General features: G+C 44.7%; 1 protein-coding gene across 10 annotated transcripts in view; it reads right to left on the bottom strand.

Moving 5' to 3' along the window:
- MITF (melanocyte inducing transcription factor) overlaps positions 1-15,790 on the bottom strand; it is a 275,417-nt gene extending 259,627 nt beyond the window's left edge. For 8 of the 10 annotated variants that reach the window (XM_019651338.1, XM_019651329.1, XM_019651337.1 and 5 more), the window contains exon 1: positions 15,520-15,790. In XM_019651338.1, the coding sequence (XP_019506883.1) occupies positions 15,520-15,623 (104 nt within the window). In that variant the 5' untranslated portion in view covers positions 15,624-15,790. Of the gene's footprint in view, positions 1-14,989; positions 15,101-15,519 lie in introns of those variants that run through there. The other 2 variants (XM_019651336.1, XM_019651345.1) reach the window with 2 other exon arrangements.
- Positions 15,791-16,126: the final 336 nt, after the last annotated feature.

Consider the following 16,126-nt stretch of genomic DNA (forward strand, 5'->3'; position numbering starts at 1 on the left):
TCTTTATTCAAGAAATATTTATTGGACACTCAGTATCCCGTACCCTGGAGGTAGCCATGAACTAACATGTTCCCTATTTCTGTGCAGCCTCTTTCAAGGCCTGAGACAGTAAAATAAGGATTCCCTAGCAGCCAATTTATAGGAAGAAGATGCTTGATTTCTTAAACTCCACATTATTTTTTTAAACAAGGACTTCAAATGAAGTGACAGCTAAAAGCTGTCTTTAATGAATACCAGTTTAAAAATATATTTCTCACATATGAGCTCTTACATTATATATGCTCTCACTTGTATGTAGATTTGAAAAAAAACACCAACAAGCACACAGATACAGAGAACAGATTGACTGGGGTTTGCCAGAGGTGGGGTTTGGGGGAATGGGGGAAATGGATTACGGGGGTAAAAAGGTACAAACTTCCAGTTATAAAATAAATAAGTCACGGGGATGTAATGTACAGCATGGTGACTATAGTTAATAATACTGTATTGCGTATTTGAAAATTGCTAAAAAAGTAGATCTTAGTTCTCATCACAAGAACAAATAAATTCTGTAGCTATGTATGGTGATGGGATTAAGTGAACTAGACTTATTGCGGTGATCATTTCATAACATATACAGATATTGAATCATTATGTTGTACACCTGAAACTAATATTATATGCCAATTATACCTCAATTAAAAAACTTATATTGATTACATTTTGACTTGGTAATATGTTGCAGATAAATAAATAAATAAATAATATTTCTTTCCCAGGGTAAGTGATGTGACCACCAAGTCGTCTCTTTTCTTCCCGCAGAAAGAGTTCCTCTGGCCCTTGATGATCTGCTCTTCCATGTCCCATTTGCCCAAAGTTACAGTGGAACAGAGCTCACCCTTCTTATTCAACATGATTTTTGAGCAAAATAATGTTGCTCAAAACACTGAGCCACAATAGGCTCAATAAGTCTTTTCTGAATATCATTTTAACTCATGGGCAAGGAAAATTTGCCTAAGGATCTTGCAAATAATTCTCAAACCATGACTCTGAAAATAACAGCCAGATTTCTTAAAGTCCACCTATTTAGACACCCAAGAAACAAATCTATTCTTTAAACTTCCCAAGCCGCCTTGTCCATTTCCTCTTCCTGTAGTCATGGGCGTCTTCACTCTCACTCCAGCCTGCACGGCTGAGGCATCCTCACCAAATCGCAGAGCACAGAAGCCCATTGGACGGGTCCACGCTGACACTCCTTCTCAGGCTCCATTCTCTCCTACGCTCATTATTCTCCACTCATATAGAGGCTCTCCCTCTAAAGCACCTACCTCCCTACGTCTTTTGCTTAGTGTATGTCTACGTGTGTGTATGTTTCAATCACATGGGAAAAGGAAAACTGCCATTTTACTTGTTTCTTTATAAAACTCAGGACAGGAACTGCTCAACTAAGAGTCAAGTTTCAATTAGTCATGACAATACGAGAGAAAGGGAGCAAATGCTCTGAAAAGCGCTGCCTTAGGGATCTCTATGTGCCGTGTGAATGTGTGTATGGATTCTGGTAGATGTCTTCCACTGACTGGTAATCAGATTTGTCCCCGTTTTTCTGCACACCACAGCTGACAGTGCGGGACTGGCCAAGAAGACTCCCGGGTGACCAGGTGTGAAAATTTGCTGGATATATGCCGAGCATCCAAGAACCAGCTGTATGGTTGGCTGTTTTGCGGCTCTGGAGAATCAAATTGGTATCTGTTTACTTAACAGTGACAAAACAATGGTAGGGTCACCATGCACAGATTAACCACTTGGACTGTTATGTACAGCCCTCAATTCTAACAGCACTGACACCAACAGTAGCAGGTGGGTGCATCCACAGGCCACAGGGGCAGTAATGGCAGTAGGGCAGCAGGAGCAGCAGTAACCAGCCGGAACTGAGCCCAGACTACAGGCAGGACTCCCAGGACCTCAGTGAACCTTCCCAGCAACCCTAGGAGGAGGTGCCCTCCTTCTCTGTGTAACACGACCAAGTTGTACGTGATAAAGGCATCTACTTACACATGCAATATACTGGGAACTTTCCTCCTGAGAAAGCTGGTTACTATGCAGGCTAATCCCCTCTGCTTTCCAGTGACCCGTTTAACCACAGGCTTGGGGAGAAACTTTGTGAGGATCAAGAAAAGAAAGTCATCTGATTGTGGTGATCATTTCACAATTGTGCACCTATACCAAAACAAGCTATACACCTTCAATACACACAATTCACATTTGTCAATTCTGCAATACGTCAACAAAGTTGGAAAAAAGCTATTGTATTGGTGTGGGTGAAAAATGTTTAAATTAGGCTCTAGTCTTTACAATAGCTATACATTGCTACCAGGAGGGGAAAATCCTAGAAGAGTGACAGATATAAAGATTTTGGGATTCAAGAATATAGGGCATGATGACCTATAGTGGATAAAGATAACTATATAAAGAGGTTGCCGTGTTAAATGAGAAAAAGCTAAGGCAGGAACAGACGATAGACTAAGTTGAAACATGGTGGTTAAGAATGACAGATCCCCACGTGGAGGCAGCAGCGCAGTGCTGTGAAACCCCGGTTATCGCACCTTATTATTTATCCCCGCCTAGCTACAGTCTGTAATTATTATTAAAGAAAACATGTTGATAAAGACAAAGATTGCTCTGGCAACTAAAGTAACACCTTACCTGTAAACAGCACATGCCATCTTAAAAACCTCCCTCTGGGCGCCCCACAGTTCCCCACTACTTGACCTGCATCAGCTCCCAAAGGTTTCAATGTTGACAGTCCAATTTGGGGATTATTCAGCCCCCACCCCACTTCCCTTCCATGGAGCCTCTTCTTTTCTCGCTGGTTGTCTTTGAGTTGTTTTCTCTTTAGCCAAGTGTCTAGAACTAAAGCTGCATTTCAAATCCAAAACCTTGCTGATGCTGTGGAGAGAGGGAAGAAGAATGAGGCAAGCAGTGGCTGAGCACTGACTGAGAGCCAGGCTTGGGGCTGAGCACTTGGTCCCCATACTTTTTCTAATCTACACAATTACCCTACAACATAAATCATATCATTATCCATGAGCCCCACTTAGCCCTCTGCTGAAACAGAGGTTGCAAGAATAACTTGCCCAAAGATAAAAAAGCTAGGAGGTGCGCAAATTGGAATTTAAGTTAAAAATCCTTCTTACTCAGAAGGTTAAACCCAGAACGTTAGACTGTCTGGACCAGTTAGAGCTTTTAACCAGTTTATTATAAGAACAGATTCTTTGCCAAAAAGCATCAGGGCTTTTACTCTGGAGAAGGTCAGCATGCAGAAAAAACAGAAACTGCTTGGGTACTTGGGTCTGAGTGGATTAAACGTAAGGATAGGTTGGATTTCCTGGTAGGAAGAAGTCCAGAATGTTCCTGTAGGCTCTGTTTGTCTGACACGGGTTGGCCTGGCCCTTCCACTCCCAGTCTGCGCCTCTCCATCACAGAAGCCAACAGCCTGGTTCGGAAGGAGGGAAAGAACTCTGTTATGTCAGGACACCCTTACTTGTGACAAACAGATACTGGCTGGTTGTAGTCATTCCACCCCTGTGTTTTGGAAGCTCCCACACTCTACACACTGTCTGGAATTCATTAAGATGGAAAAACAGGCTGACAGTCGTATTTCAAGTTTTATTCAGCAGAAATTTTGTGAAAAACAATTTGGTCATGTGGGCACGCTCTAAACCACCGTCACCCTGTTTCTCAACCAAACCTTTCAGTCAAGTGACTACAGTATGCTTCAAGTTTCACACTTTTGAGTCTAGATTCAACTACAAACCTCTTGTGATATTTGGGCCATGACTCCTTATGGAAGTAAAGCTAGGTTAACTCCAGGTCACTCAGAGGTCACGTCTGAAGAACGAAGAACACTACTGCCTGCCTAGCCTCACTAACTTTCTGAGAGCTAACTTTCTAGAGGGGATTTTCCTTTTTTTTTTTTTTTAATCCATAAGGAATTATCATCATCAATGATTATCTCTGGCTAGACCATAACAAGTACCACCCCATTTTTTACTAAGTGCATTCTAATCCAGGGAGCTTTTCACTCTAAAGTGGTGATACAAGGATATTCCAATATGGAGACACAGGATTGATGGTAAAAGCATTAGGTTTGCAGTGGTTCGCAAACTTAAGTGTGTATCAGCATCTCCTGGGGGGCTTGTTAAAACACAGACTGCTGGGACCCAACACCAACAGTTTCCAATTCGTTCGGTATGGGGTCGGGTCTGAGAATGCACACTTCCAATACGTTTCTGAGTGATACTGACATTGCTAGTCTGAGGGCCACATTTTGAAAACCACTGCACTAAGGTGGTGGTGACAGTAGTGGCCGAGTGGCTGTTGGGAAATGGGTGGTGATTTTAATCAACGAACTGGGAACAGGTGGCATCGCACAGAGGTGGGATTCAACAGTGTGTAACCTCAGGCAGTCCCTATTCACCTGGCAGAAAATCCAAATTAATCATGCTGACTCAGAAAAGGAATTTACTGGTGAAATAACAGAAAAGTGCAAAGAGAGGCCTACCAAGGATAGGCATGACCTGATCCAGAGATGAAAACACTACTATAGGACCACGGCAATGATGTAGCTATCCACCAAAACGTGTTCCTTTTCTAGGACAGAGGTGTCGCTGCCCAGCTGGAGTCTCTATCTCCCAGCTCCCACGCCTGCATCCAGACACAGCCAATAGAATTTGAGCAAAAGTGATGGCTGTCACTTTGGGACCTTACTTATGCCTTCTCCTCTTCTTTTCCTTCCCACCACTGGACATAAAGGGCTCCAGGGTTCTAGGCAATGGAAGAACCGGAAGATAGAAGGAGCCTGTGTTCTTGATTTGGCATAGGAAGGAAAGCTGCCTGCCAACCAGGAACTATTTAATACAAATACGACTACTGCATGCCACTTAGAGAAACTAACATCAACCTAATGTAGGGACTTAGTATTCCCTGTCTCCAAAGTATAGTGGCAGCTTATTCTCAAGTTTCCAAGTTCAAGATCAATGGAAATAAAGGAGAAATCTCTTTCTGTTAGCACCTAAGCAAAATCCTGAGATTCGTTTTCATTAGTCAACATGCACCTCCCTGAAACTAATCCCTGGAATAAAGCAACGTGGCCAGGCCTGGGTCAAATTCTCTACTCCTGAAGTCATGAAACTGAAGCACATGGGATGACCATGAGAGAAGGGGTTGTTACAAGAATTTGGAACACAGACTATGTGCAGGCAAAATACAAATGTCCACTAGCGGAAATATGTAAGGAAAGAGAAGTTGGCTGCTGCCAGTGAGAGCTGAGTAGGAAGATATCAGGTATATGAGCCCAAGAGTGAGAAAGAGGGGTCTACCAGGCTAGCACAGTGACATGCAGTGTAATTGACTCCAAAAGGAAAACCCCATTAATTGTCCTTGCCATTCAGCCCCCCGCATGAGTTCATACATTTTAGTGACTGTGATGCTATGACCAAGCAATCGCCATCAAACCCTCTCATTCATTTCTGCATCCACAAAGATTTAAAGCTTCCATATGTAATCGTATGATCAGAATTGCACTCTAAGATCCTACCATTTAGCATTTGCACATCTAGCATTTACCTAGTTAAAGCATGATTAATGTTTATCTTCCAAGGCCAGTGGACAAATGACCGTGCTGAAATAATGCAAGGTGTGGTTCCAAAGAGTCTACACAGCGAATGCCAACACACCACACGCCAGTGGCCAATGTCTCACAAGTCACTCTCCAGACACACTTCCTTGCAGGAAATGGACAAACTTTTATTTGGAATGTAACCAGGAATCACGCCAGTTGCTTATATTTGCAGGGGCTATTTTACATAAGCTACTGTAAACTCTTCCTTTAAAAATAAATAGAATTTTTTCAAGATGCATAGTTGGTGCCATCCTCTTCCCTTAAAAGTAAATGACCCTAACTGGCCCATACTATGTTAATGTTTATTCATATTCATTCTCTGCCAAACACATTATAATTTCACTGCAAAGGGTTCAACTGGCTGAGGTGCCAATGTTCTAAATTTAGATGGTGCTGTTATGCAGGCTCAATAATACAACTGAACAAAGCTACCTTTCCATCTTTTGCTAAAAAACTTCAAATGCTAAAAAGTGACACAAAAATACACCCAGTCCTTTTGATGGAGAAGGGGTTGTTACCGTATCTTTGTATCTGTTCATAGACTCGGTTTTAGAATACTATCTCCAACTGTTTGGGACAGATAACTACAAAGGGAATAGCGTGGCCACCGCTCACTGAGGTCCCCTCAGTAGACTTCATGAGGACTGCACTGGCTTCCAAGCTAAACACAAAAATCACCTTTAGGATTTCTATGTGCTTTTCCTTTCACCAAGTTGCAAATTTCCAGTTATAAAAATAAAGTATATATTTTGAAAAACATGCTTTTTAGAATCACGTAGTATTTAGGAGCATATTATAGTAAAGATCTCATTCCTGTCTGTCTGTCATTTCATCATTCCATATGTAACCTCTGCCATCAGGCTAAATGAAGCTTCTCTGTCTCAAATCTTCTTCCCATGGAAGCAGGTTAAGCTTCCGAGGAGGAAAACCTGTTGTACAAATACAAGCTGTACATGCTCCCATCAGCAGGGAGGACCACTTTTCCCATCTGCCCTCGAGCACATGGGGACAGCAGAATGTGTATGAATGATTCAGCAAGTTATCCCACTTTGGGGAAGGGGTGCGTGGGAGGGCAAAGACCACATTAGCCTTCCTCCAAAATTGCTCAATAACCCACACTTTTCTTATAAAAGAACAGGAGTCTACCAGTGCCCTCCCTAGACCTGTAACTCACTACACTTGAATTTCAAGTATTTGCTCCCACACGACCCAGGATTTTTCTTTTTGAAAGTTACCACTCCATGGGTACTTGAATTAAAGACCCCGGCTACTGAAATTCGAATGCTTTGAAGATTTATTTGTAAAAGGTTGAATGAAAACCACACCATTGCCTGTGGATGTCAACACTCACGAAAGCTTGAAGGAGTGTGTGGGAGGGGAGGCTTCTTCTTTTTCATTTCTGCACCAACACTGACATTTTCACATCAGTGGACACAGGAAGCGTGATGCAGGGGCTGAAACACAGGACTGCGAGTCAGGAGTTCTACATGAGCTCTCTGTGGCGTGCGTGTACATTTTGTTAAATCAATCTAAGGCTTTACTTTTTAATCCTGGGTTGCCTGAACCTCTCCTTTATATGAACAAGTAATCAAACTCCAACCGAAAACCATTCCAGGGCTAAACATAAAGGAAGCACGGTCAGACATGAATGATCTCAATGCAACAACTATGAGAACAGCAAGGCGACAACTGAAGTGAGATGATCCTAGAGGAAAGAAAGGGTAATAAAAATAACAAAACCCATCTCCACTTTTAATCCAGATGAGCATAAATCTCTGACTCACTCAACATTAGGAAAACAATGTAGACCAAGTTATAAACCTGGAAGATTAATGTCTGCATTTCTTTCTCCACTATTCATACACAGTGGACCCTTGAACAACGCAGGGGCTAGGGATGCTGGCCCTCCTCACCCCAAGCAGACAAAAATCCAAGTATAACCAGAGTTGGCCCTTCCCAATCACGGATCAAAAATAGTATTGCCTTAAACAGTCCTGTGTCTTCCTGAGCACCTGTAAGGGTGGCTGCTTTCCACACATTACCTTTTACCTTCGCAGCAGCCTTGCAAGGCAGCTACTGCCCCATTTTACAGAAGAGGGAACCAAGGTGTAGAGAGGTGAGGTGATTTGTCTAAAGTCACACAGCCAGTGAGTGGTAGTGCCAAGATTTGCACATGTATTTCAGACATTCAGGTCTTGCCTCAAAATTACTTCCTCCTTGAAATCATTCCTAATGACCCAATCTAATAAAGCTCCCTTCTTTCGCAGTCACACTCTATCAATCACCTTCTATTTAATTTTCATAGCACCAAAAATTATCTTGTTCATCTATCTGGTCAATTATGAAGTACGCCCCCACATCCAAGATGGAAGCAGCATGCTAGCAGGAGCTGTGCCTGTCTGGTTCTACATTTGATTCCCTGTGGGCAGCACAGAGCCTGACATACTCTAGGCACTTAATAAATAACTGTTGTAAGAAAGGAGAGAAAGGAGGAGGGGAAGGGAAAAAAGAAAAACAAATAAATCCAGGTCCTTCTGACCCCAAAGTTATACTGCCTCTGGTTAAACTTACTGAATGATGTTTTAGAAGTGCCCTGGGAGAGCAAGAGGGTATTCATGATTTTGAGGCACCGTGCACTTCCCTGTGGTCTTTCTCTCACCATGATCTCAGCACTCCCCAAAGCTGCATCCCTTTCAGCCTGCCGCGGTTCAACATCCAGTTCAGGTGGAGAAAAGCCAATGAGCTACCATCTGTAATACACTCAGCTCAGTGCCCAGAGCTTGAGAAACCCCCAGAAATTCGGGCCATTAAAAAGAAGAGCCTCATCATTCTGCATCTCGTGTGCATGCTCCAAAGATGGACTTTATTCTTCATGGCGTTCATGAAAGGCCGCAGAAGGGAGAGATGTAGCGAAGAAATAAGAAAGCCATGTCTAAGAACCATCTAGACTAGAGAAATGAGGAGGCTGGTCCTCCTCCCCAGATCCCCAGGCACAGAAGGCGGGTGTGGGATTTTCAACAGAAACCCCAGACCTGCTGCAGGTCTCCTCAGCCAGCATCTGTCTCCATAAAGACGCCCTTCATAGCTCCGTGTGACTCCTTGCCCTGGAGCACTCAGCGTTCACCACACTCACAAAAACCTTCTCATAAACTGCAAACTTGTCTTCACAATATCAAAAGCCTGCAGTGGCTGCATTTAATATCTTTGACCCGTCTTCTTGATTATTTTCTCCAAATAATACGTACTTGGACTTGAGTCAGACATATTTTTATAATTTACTTTGATGAGACAAAACTAATAGCAAAGTATATTTTATACTTAAAACACACGCACACAAAAACAAATGAAACTCTTGCTTACTGTCCTTGAAAAATGATTAAAAAAATATTATTTTACCAAGGAATTTTTTTCCTATTATTTATCCTAATACTGCCAGTTCTGAAACAAAGCAGTTGGAGGGAGAAATTTAGTAACTTTGATTTGTCCCAAGATACATTTTTCTACACTGAGGTCCTATTCCTGACAGTAAGCACATGTGACCTGTTCTAAAAAAAGGATATTTTCCACTTCTTGCACAACTGGAGCAGATATAAACATCAGCCTGTGCAAACTGCATTGCAGAGCTCAAAGGGAATTAAAAACACACACACATACATACACTTAAATAAATTCTATAAATAGCAGTACTCGGGAAAAGGAAATCTCCAATAACGCACAAAACCAATACTTAGAATCACACTTTAATCAAGTTTTCCATCTAATCATACCACACAACTAATCTGCATAATAAGATCTGAACATCTGCCAGGTAAAGGCACTTCAGTCTTGCCTATTTTGCTTCAGATACTGTTCAGATATTGTTATGCAGAGGAAAAAAATAGAAAGAAAGGAATTGTTATTACTTACTAACATGTGCTAGGCACTCTGCAAAGCACTTTTACACATTTTACCTATTTTCAATCTTCCACAACCCTATTTTACAGGTAAAGACATTGAGAGTCCAAGAGGCTAAGTGTCTTGGACAAAGACATACATGGTGGTGAGGTGGCAGGGCCCGGGCACAGCCCTCAAGGGAGCTCCCTGGGAACCTGTGCATGTGCATCCACCCTCTGCCCTCACCAGGAAGAGCTGGGGTCTGACTGGAAATTTAAAAGGTAACCAAACACCCTAAAAATCTATTCTAAGAGTATGCCCTCCAAGGCATCTAACACTATTTAATGCTGTAGAGAAATACGTTTGAGTATTGCTTGACCTTCAAGGCCAAACTCAAACACCCTCTTCATTCACAAACTGCTCCCCAATTTCCCTTCCTCTGTAAGTTCCCACTGCTGATGCCCACTCCCCATGGTGACCACACTGTCTCGTATTTTTAGCTCGCTGCATGTGTTCTCTTTCGCTCGCCGCACTGAGGTGAGCTCTGAAGAAGGCACAGAATGGTGCATGTTTCCCAGGCACTCACAGTGCCTGTTACACATGGTACAGAATCTGGATGAGGGCTGGGTGAGAGCCAGCGTGCCTCTGATGAAATCAGGCAAACCACCTTGCAATGCCTCAGTTTCCCTCTCTGTAAAATGAAAATGTGAAAAATACAGACACCCAAGGTGGAACTGACGATTAACTGAGTTAATACAAGGAAATATTCAGAATTGTTCCTGGCATGTAGCATTTCTTTCTACATTATAATTATAATGTTCTTTCTAGCATTATAATTAACATCATACTATCTTTATAATTATTACCTCATGCAGGTTTTGCAAGATTAAATTAACACATGCAAAAACACTTAGAACAGGGGCTGGTACATGCTCAATAAATGTTAGGTATCGATATTGGTATTCATTTGAACATACTAGAATTCAATAGATATCTGTTGAATACGAATTTTTACCTATGCACTGATGCCACAGCAGCTTTTTTTAACCAGCATAAAGATATCGTTATGAATTGGAACAAAAATATAAAGTGCAAAAAAAATTGTCTGAATACCTCATCAGGAGGAAAGCAAAAAAAAATTTACTAAAACTGGAGTATTTTATTACATCACAACACTAGCCTCAGAGAAGAAAGCCAAAGTCAACAAATGCAAACACTTTCCAGGATATCAGGACTCACTGCTAAGTAATAAAGAAAATAACAAATCAACATGTGCCAAAATGTACTGAGCACTTACTGTGTACCAGGCACCGTGCTAATACTTTTCCACAGTCAATGTCACAGGTAATGTTATTAAAACCCTAGGAGGCAGGCCCCCATTTGCCAGGTGAGGAAATTGTAGTTAGGAGTCATCCAGCCCAGCCAAGATTACTCAGCTAGTTAGGAACTGACAGCGATGCCAGACAATGCTCTTCCATCTCCATGCTAGGGGATCCCTAGATCGGACAGACAAGAAAAACCAAAAAAACTTTCAGAAACCAATAAAAGGTTGACAGTTTTGTTTTGCCAAGAATGGGTTATCATTTCATAAAGGAAAGGGCATTTTTAGTAGAAAGACAAGTGGCAAAATCTCAGAATAAATCTGTAAAATGCAGAGGCCTTATACTGAAATATGTGCATGTGACTGTAACACAATAGTCTTTTTGTCTTTCTCATTTCACCAAATCCCGCGAAAACGTCACACACCTCTTTATGAATCAGCATTGGAGAATTATCACTACATCCTGTCCCGCCATTATAAACCAAAAACTCACTTGAATTGCCATTTCTCATTTGCAGTAAGTTAAATAACAGTTGTCTAAAGTATCACTAAAAATTTGAGAAGAAACTGAAATTAGATTAAGGCAATTCTAAGTCTGTCCAGGAAAAGGACCTTAGCAATGACAAAGCCCACAGAACTGAGTATATCAAACAAAAGGACCATGAACCTGAAAGAAGCTACTTTATTTTAAAATGTTTACTTTGATCCCAAAGACCGACAGAGAGTTCCTTCACTATTAGGAGTGCATTCAACAGTTCCACATTTGTTTCCCAGACATGACTGTGCCAACATGTGAATTCTGGGTTCACCCTTGAAATTCAGCACTTTTCTCAGTCACCTACCATTTCCATCATACACAAAGAATTCAAAAACCGTGCTGGAGGAACCAAACTGCAAATAATTCTTCGTTAGAACCTTGTCTCGTAGCATGTGTCTTCCTGCGTCACAGCTTTGCTAGTCAATAGGAACAAAATGGGGTTCAGGTCATCTCAGTCCTGTAGCCTCACATTTTTAAGGCCATAAGAAGTCAGCCCAGGAGGGCTAGGAATGAAACCGTCCTTCCTCACAAAATGCTTCAGATCTCAGCTTACTCCAAATGAAGAACATACAAATTCCTCTTTGGAGAGACCCTGGTGGTTGCCTGTTTTAAGAGGAATGCAATAATGAAGGCAAAAACAAACACATCCTGAATGATGTACTAAGGGAGAAAGCAACACATATTCAAACAACAAGTCATTATTGTGCCAGGCATTGTTCTAGGGCAGTGGTTCTGAAACGGGTGATTCTGACCCCATGGACGTTTGGCAATCTCTGCAGACATTTGGGGATGTCACAACTGGGGCAGGGATGCAACTGACCTCTAGCAGGCAGAGGCCAGAGATGCTGCTGAACATCCCGTCATGCTCAGGACAGCCCCACAACCAAGAATTACCCAGTTCAAAACGTCAATAGCACCAAGGCTGAGAAACTCTGTTCTAGGGCCCAACAGTCAACAAAGAAGAGACAGAAATCCCTGCACCTTTGGAGCTTGCAGTCTAGTGTGGAGAAACATGTACTAAACATATTAGAAAATTATAGAATGGTCATAACATAAGTACTATGGGAAAAATAGAGCAGGGCAAGGAAGATGAGAGTTTGGAGAGTAGCAATTATAAATAGCCTGGACAAGGTGGGCTTGACAGGAAGGGCTCTTAAAGGAGGACTTGAAGCTGGTGGGGAGTGAGCACTGTGCCTGTCCGGGCAGAGGGACCAGCACACGCAACCTCGGAGGCTCTGAGGTGGGGGGTGGGGGGACCTGGAGTGTTTCAGAACAGCCAGGAGACCAGCTGGCTGGAGCAGGGGGAGCCAGGAGAGGGGCAGCAAGAGATAAACTCGGAGCTGACAGGGACCTTGGCTGCAGTGCGCCATTTTAAGGATCTCGAGCTTTACTGAAACTAGGAGCCACTGGAGGTTTTTGAGTAGAGGATGACATGATGTGACAGGTTTTAACACAGGGTTTCTCAACCTCGGTGGTGACAATTTGGGGCCAAGTAACTCTTCACTGTAGGCGCTGTCCTGTGCACGTAGGGTATGTAACAGCATCTCTGGCCTCTACTTATTAGAAGCCAGTAGCAAGTCCCTTCTGTTGTGACAACCAAAAATCTCTCCAGACATTGCCATATGACCCCTGGGAGGCAAAATCACCCCCAGATTGAGAACCAGCTTTAACAAGAACATTGTGGCTGCGTGCTGAAAACCCACCAAGCGAGGAAGGGTAGAAGACAGGAGACCAGTTAAGAGACAACTGCAGTGACCCAGGCAAGGGCGATGATGACCTGAGCCAAAGCATTGGCAGAGGAGCTGGTGAGAAGTGGGCAGACTCTGGACATATTTTCAACCCCAAGAGAAAATCCTGAAAATACAATTGATAGACGAAATAGCTACAGCATCTTACCCTTCCAATTTCAACTTTTTCCAACCAAGACTTATAAGAAGAGAGGTACCCCATCAAAGACTTAAGACAAAAAGCCAAAAGGGGTCCTGAACAATGTGTGGCCCTTTTAAAGACACATGTCGATGACAATACATTAGACAACTATGGAAAACAGTATTGAGAGATTCTGTCAACCCAATCCATTAACTCCCAGATTTTATTTAACTGCTTTATTTCAAAGAGCATGTGTCTGCTCCAGTTTTCCAGCAACCTTTTTAGTTTAGCCTTCCTCTTCATCCTGATTTTGTCCCAGACCTGTTTCTAGCTTCAGCGTATGTGAAGCCATTTCTTCCCATGTACCACACTTTTCTTTACATGTGCCAGCTAGCTACAGAGGATGTTCACCCTTGCAAGTAAGTTTTTGCCGACTCTGAAAAAGAACAGGCCCAAATCCTTCAACACGAGTTTCATGGCACTCATGTGGGTTATTCCAGATGGTTATTTTCCTCATTTTCAAAACTCATTTAATGTTATGTATCAGCTACCATCAAAAATGTCCCCAACAATACAGTGAATTCATTTCTTTCAGGACTACACACACACACACACACACACACACACACACACACACACACACACACACACACACAAACTCCCTCACTCCCTCATTCTGGCCGTGTAAGCATTTGCTTATAGAAGCAAAAGCAGAGATTGCTAAGTAAAACACTGGTCCCTTCAGCTGAGTGCAGATAAAGTCCCAGTGAGCATAACTGAACAATGCCCTTTGCACAATATTACTCAAAACCCCCAACCCCCAACACACACAATCTATGCTCACACACAAAACAGCCATTATGGAGAGAAACCACCAACTAAAGCTGGGTTTTATTCGTCTAACTGCAGAGGAGGTTTTCTTTCAATCTCCCTTAGCATCTGCAAAGAGGCTACTTCAGCAACCGGGTCAGTGAGTCAGTGCGCTGTTCAGATTTTCTTCCTCAACTTGGACTCAGAGTTTGGGCACAGCCCCAAAGGACACAGCCCTAAAGGACAGAGCTGCACTTTCTACTAGAGCCCAGTACCAACCGCCTCACCCCAGAAGCAAAAATTACACCCCCTCTCCCCTGAATCCCCTTCTCCATTCACCCCGATTTCTGGACCCGCTCCCCCTCTGCCCGACAGGCCATTAACCCAGGCCCTCCTCACAGTGAGGGGCAGGCAGAGGCTTGAGGTGGGTGCTTGGAGCATTTCTGAGCCTTCCAGTTAAATAGCCGTATCTCACTGAGAGGGGTGGAAATGAACCCTCTCCACTCTCACCGCTTCAAATGACCATCTCCCTCTTAGTAAACACTGGAAATGTCCGGAGTGGCCAGAGGACCGAGAAAGGAAGATACCCAACCCATTCCGACAGACAAGTGGTAATGGAGGTAGAATAGGAAGTGGACACCTGAGGTGGTAGGGCGCCAGACAGGCGGTGTCTTCACTCCCCTCCTAAAAAGTTTTTTACGTCCCTAGCTAATGAAATCGCTGCCATGGAGGGAACACTCCCAACATCCTCCAGTCCCAAAGCTTTTCACCTCCAGGGAAGGCTTGGATTTGAATGGGACTCTACTGCCCACTGAGTTTAACCTGGACGCGGAGCCACGCCCACCCTCGGCCCCCGGCCCCTCCCGCATTCCCCGGCAGCGGTCTGGAAGGTGAGAGGCAGAGCTCAGGGAAACCTCACCTGCAGGCAGCCAGGGCGGGTTTTCCCAGAGGGACCAGATTCCTAAGAGGCGACAACAAACGAGCTAATTGCTTCCCTCCAACGTCGCGCCTCGATCTATCCCAAGCGCTCCCTTTCCGAGGCGGCCCGCGGGGATCTTCAGAAAAAGGACTCGCTAGAAACTCTTTTCCCCCCTCGCAGCCGGCCATCGACCCGGCCCCGCGCTCCTCCTCCCCCACCTCCACGCCGGGTCGCTCCCCAGCCCCCACCCGGTCTCAGCAGCTGGTATCCACCCAAGGGTCCCCACGCCTGAGCAGGCCACCCGGGACTACCCGCGGAGCCCCCGAAGTGCGCTTGGGCGGAGGCCCCAGAGGCGCACCGGCCTGGCGGGCGCAGACCCCAACTGCGGGGGACAGTTCGCCCTCTGCCCCCGGGCAAGGGCACGAGGTCCTTGTCCCAGAGCTCGGGAGACTGGCTCTTCTCGCCCCAAGGTGGGAGGCGCGGGGCCCCCCAGCCTCCCGCCGCGCCTTCTTCCAGCTGTCACCACTCACCTGCTCTTCAGAGGTTGACTTTTGAGTTCGTAATAGGTTTTGGGCTCTTCGTGAAACTCCTCCCCGACTTCGAAATCCGGCACGATCCCCGATTCCGACTGCATGGCTCCCGCTTCCCTTCCTTCCACTGCTCGAAAGTGAGAACCGAGCCCGCGAGCGGAGAGAAGGTTGCGGGGCCTGGGTCCTGCAAGCGTGCGCCCCCGCGCACTGCCCAGCTCAGCCCGCTGGCCCGCGCGCCGCCCGCCGGGCGCGGGGAGTTTACACTCGCACCCGGCGGGAGGGGCCGGCGGCCGAACGCTGCCTGGGATCTGTAGTTCGGCCCGGGCGGGGCATTCCCGGCTCGCTGGGGGAACCCTTCCCGCGAAAACTACAGCTCCCAGAAGGCCAGGCGGGAGCAGAGGCAACGTGGTGGACACCGCTAGTGCAACTCCTGTTTGGATTCATTGTCAATGTCAGCAGCTCCTCTCCTTTCTATCTCCCCACTTGCCTCAAGGGTACAGACTTGGCTCTTTAATATTAATAAGAACGGACTCAGCCTCCGGTTCCTACCGTCACCCCTCCTCCCAGCTCAGACATTTGAGAGGAGAGGCCGAGTCCTTATTATTTA

Source organism: Hipposideros armiger, unplaced genomic scaffold (genome assembly GCF_001890085.2).
Source record: "Hipposideros armiger isolate ML-2016 unplaced genomic scaffold, ASM189008v1 scaffold_158, whole genome shotgun sequence".
NCBI classification, from domain to species: Eukaryota; Metazoa; Chordata; class Mammalia; order Chiroptera; family Hipposideridae; genus Hipposideros; species Hipposideros armiger.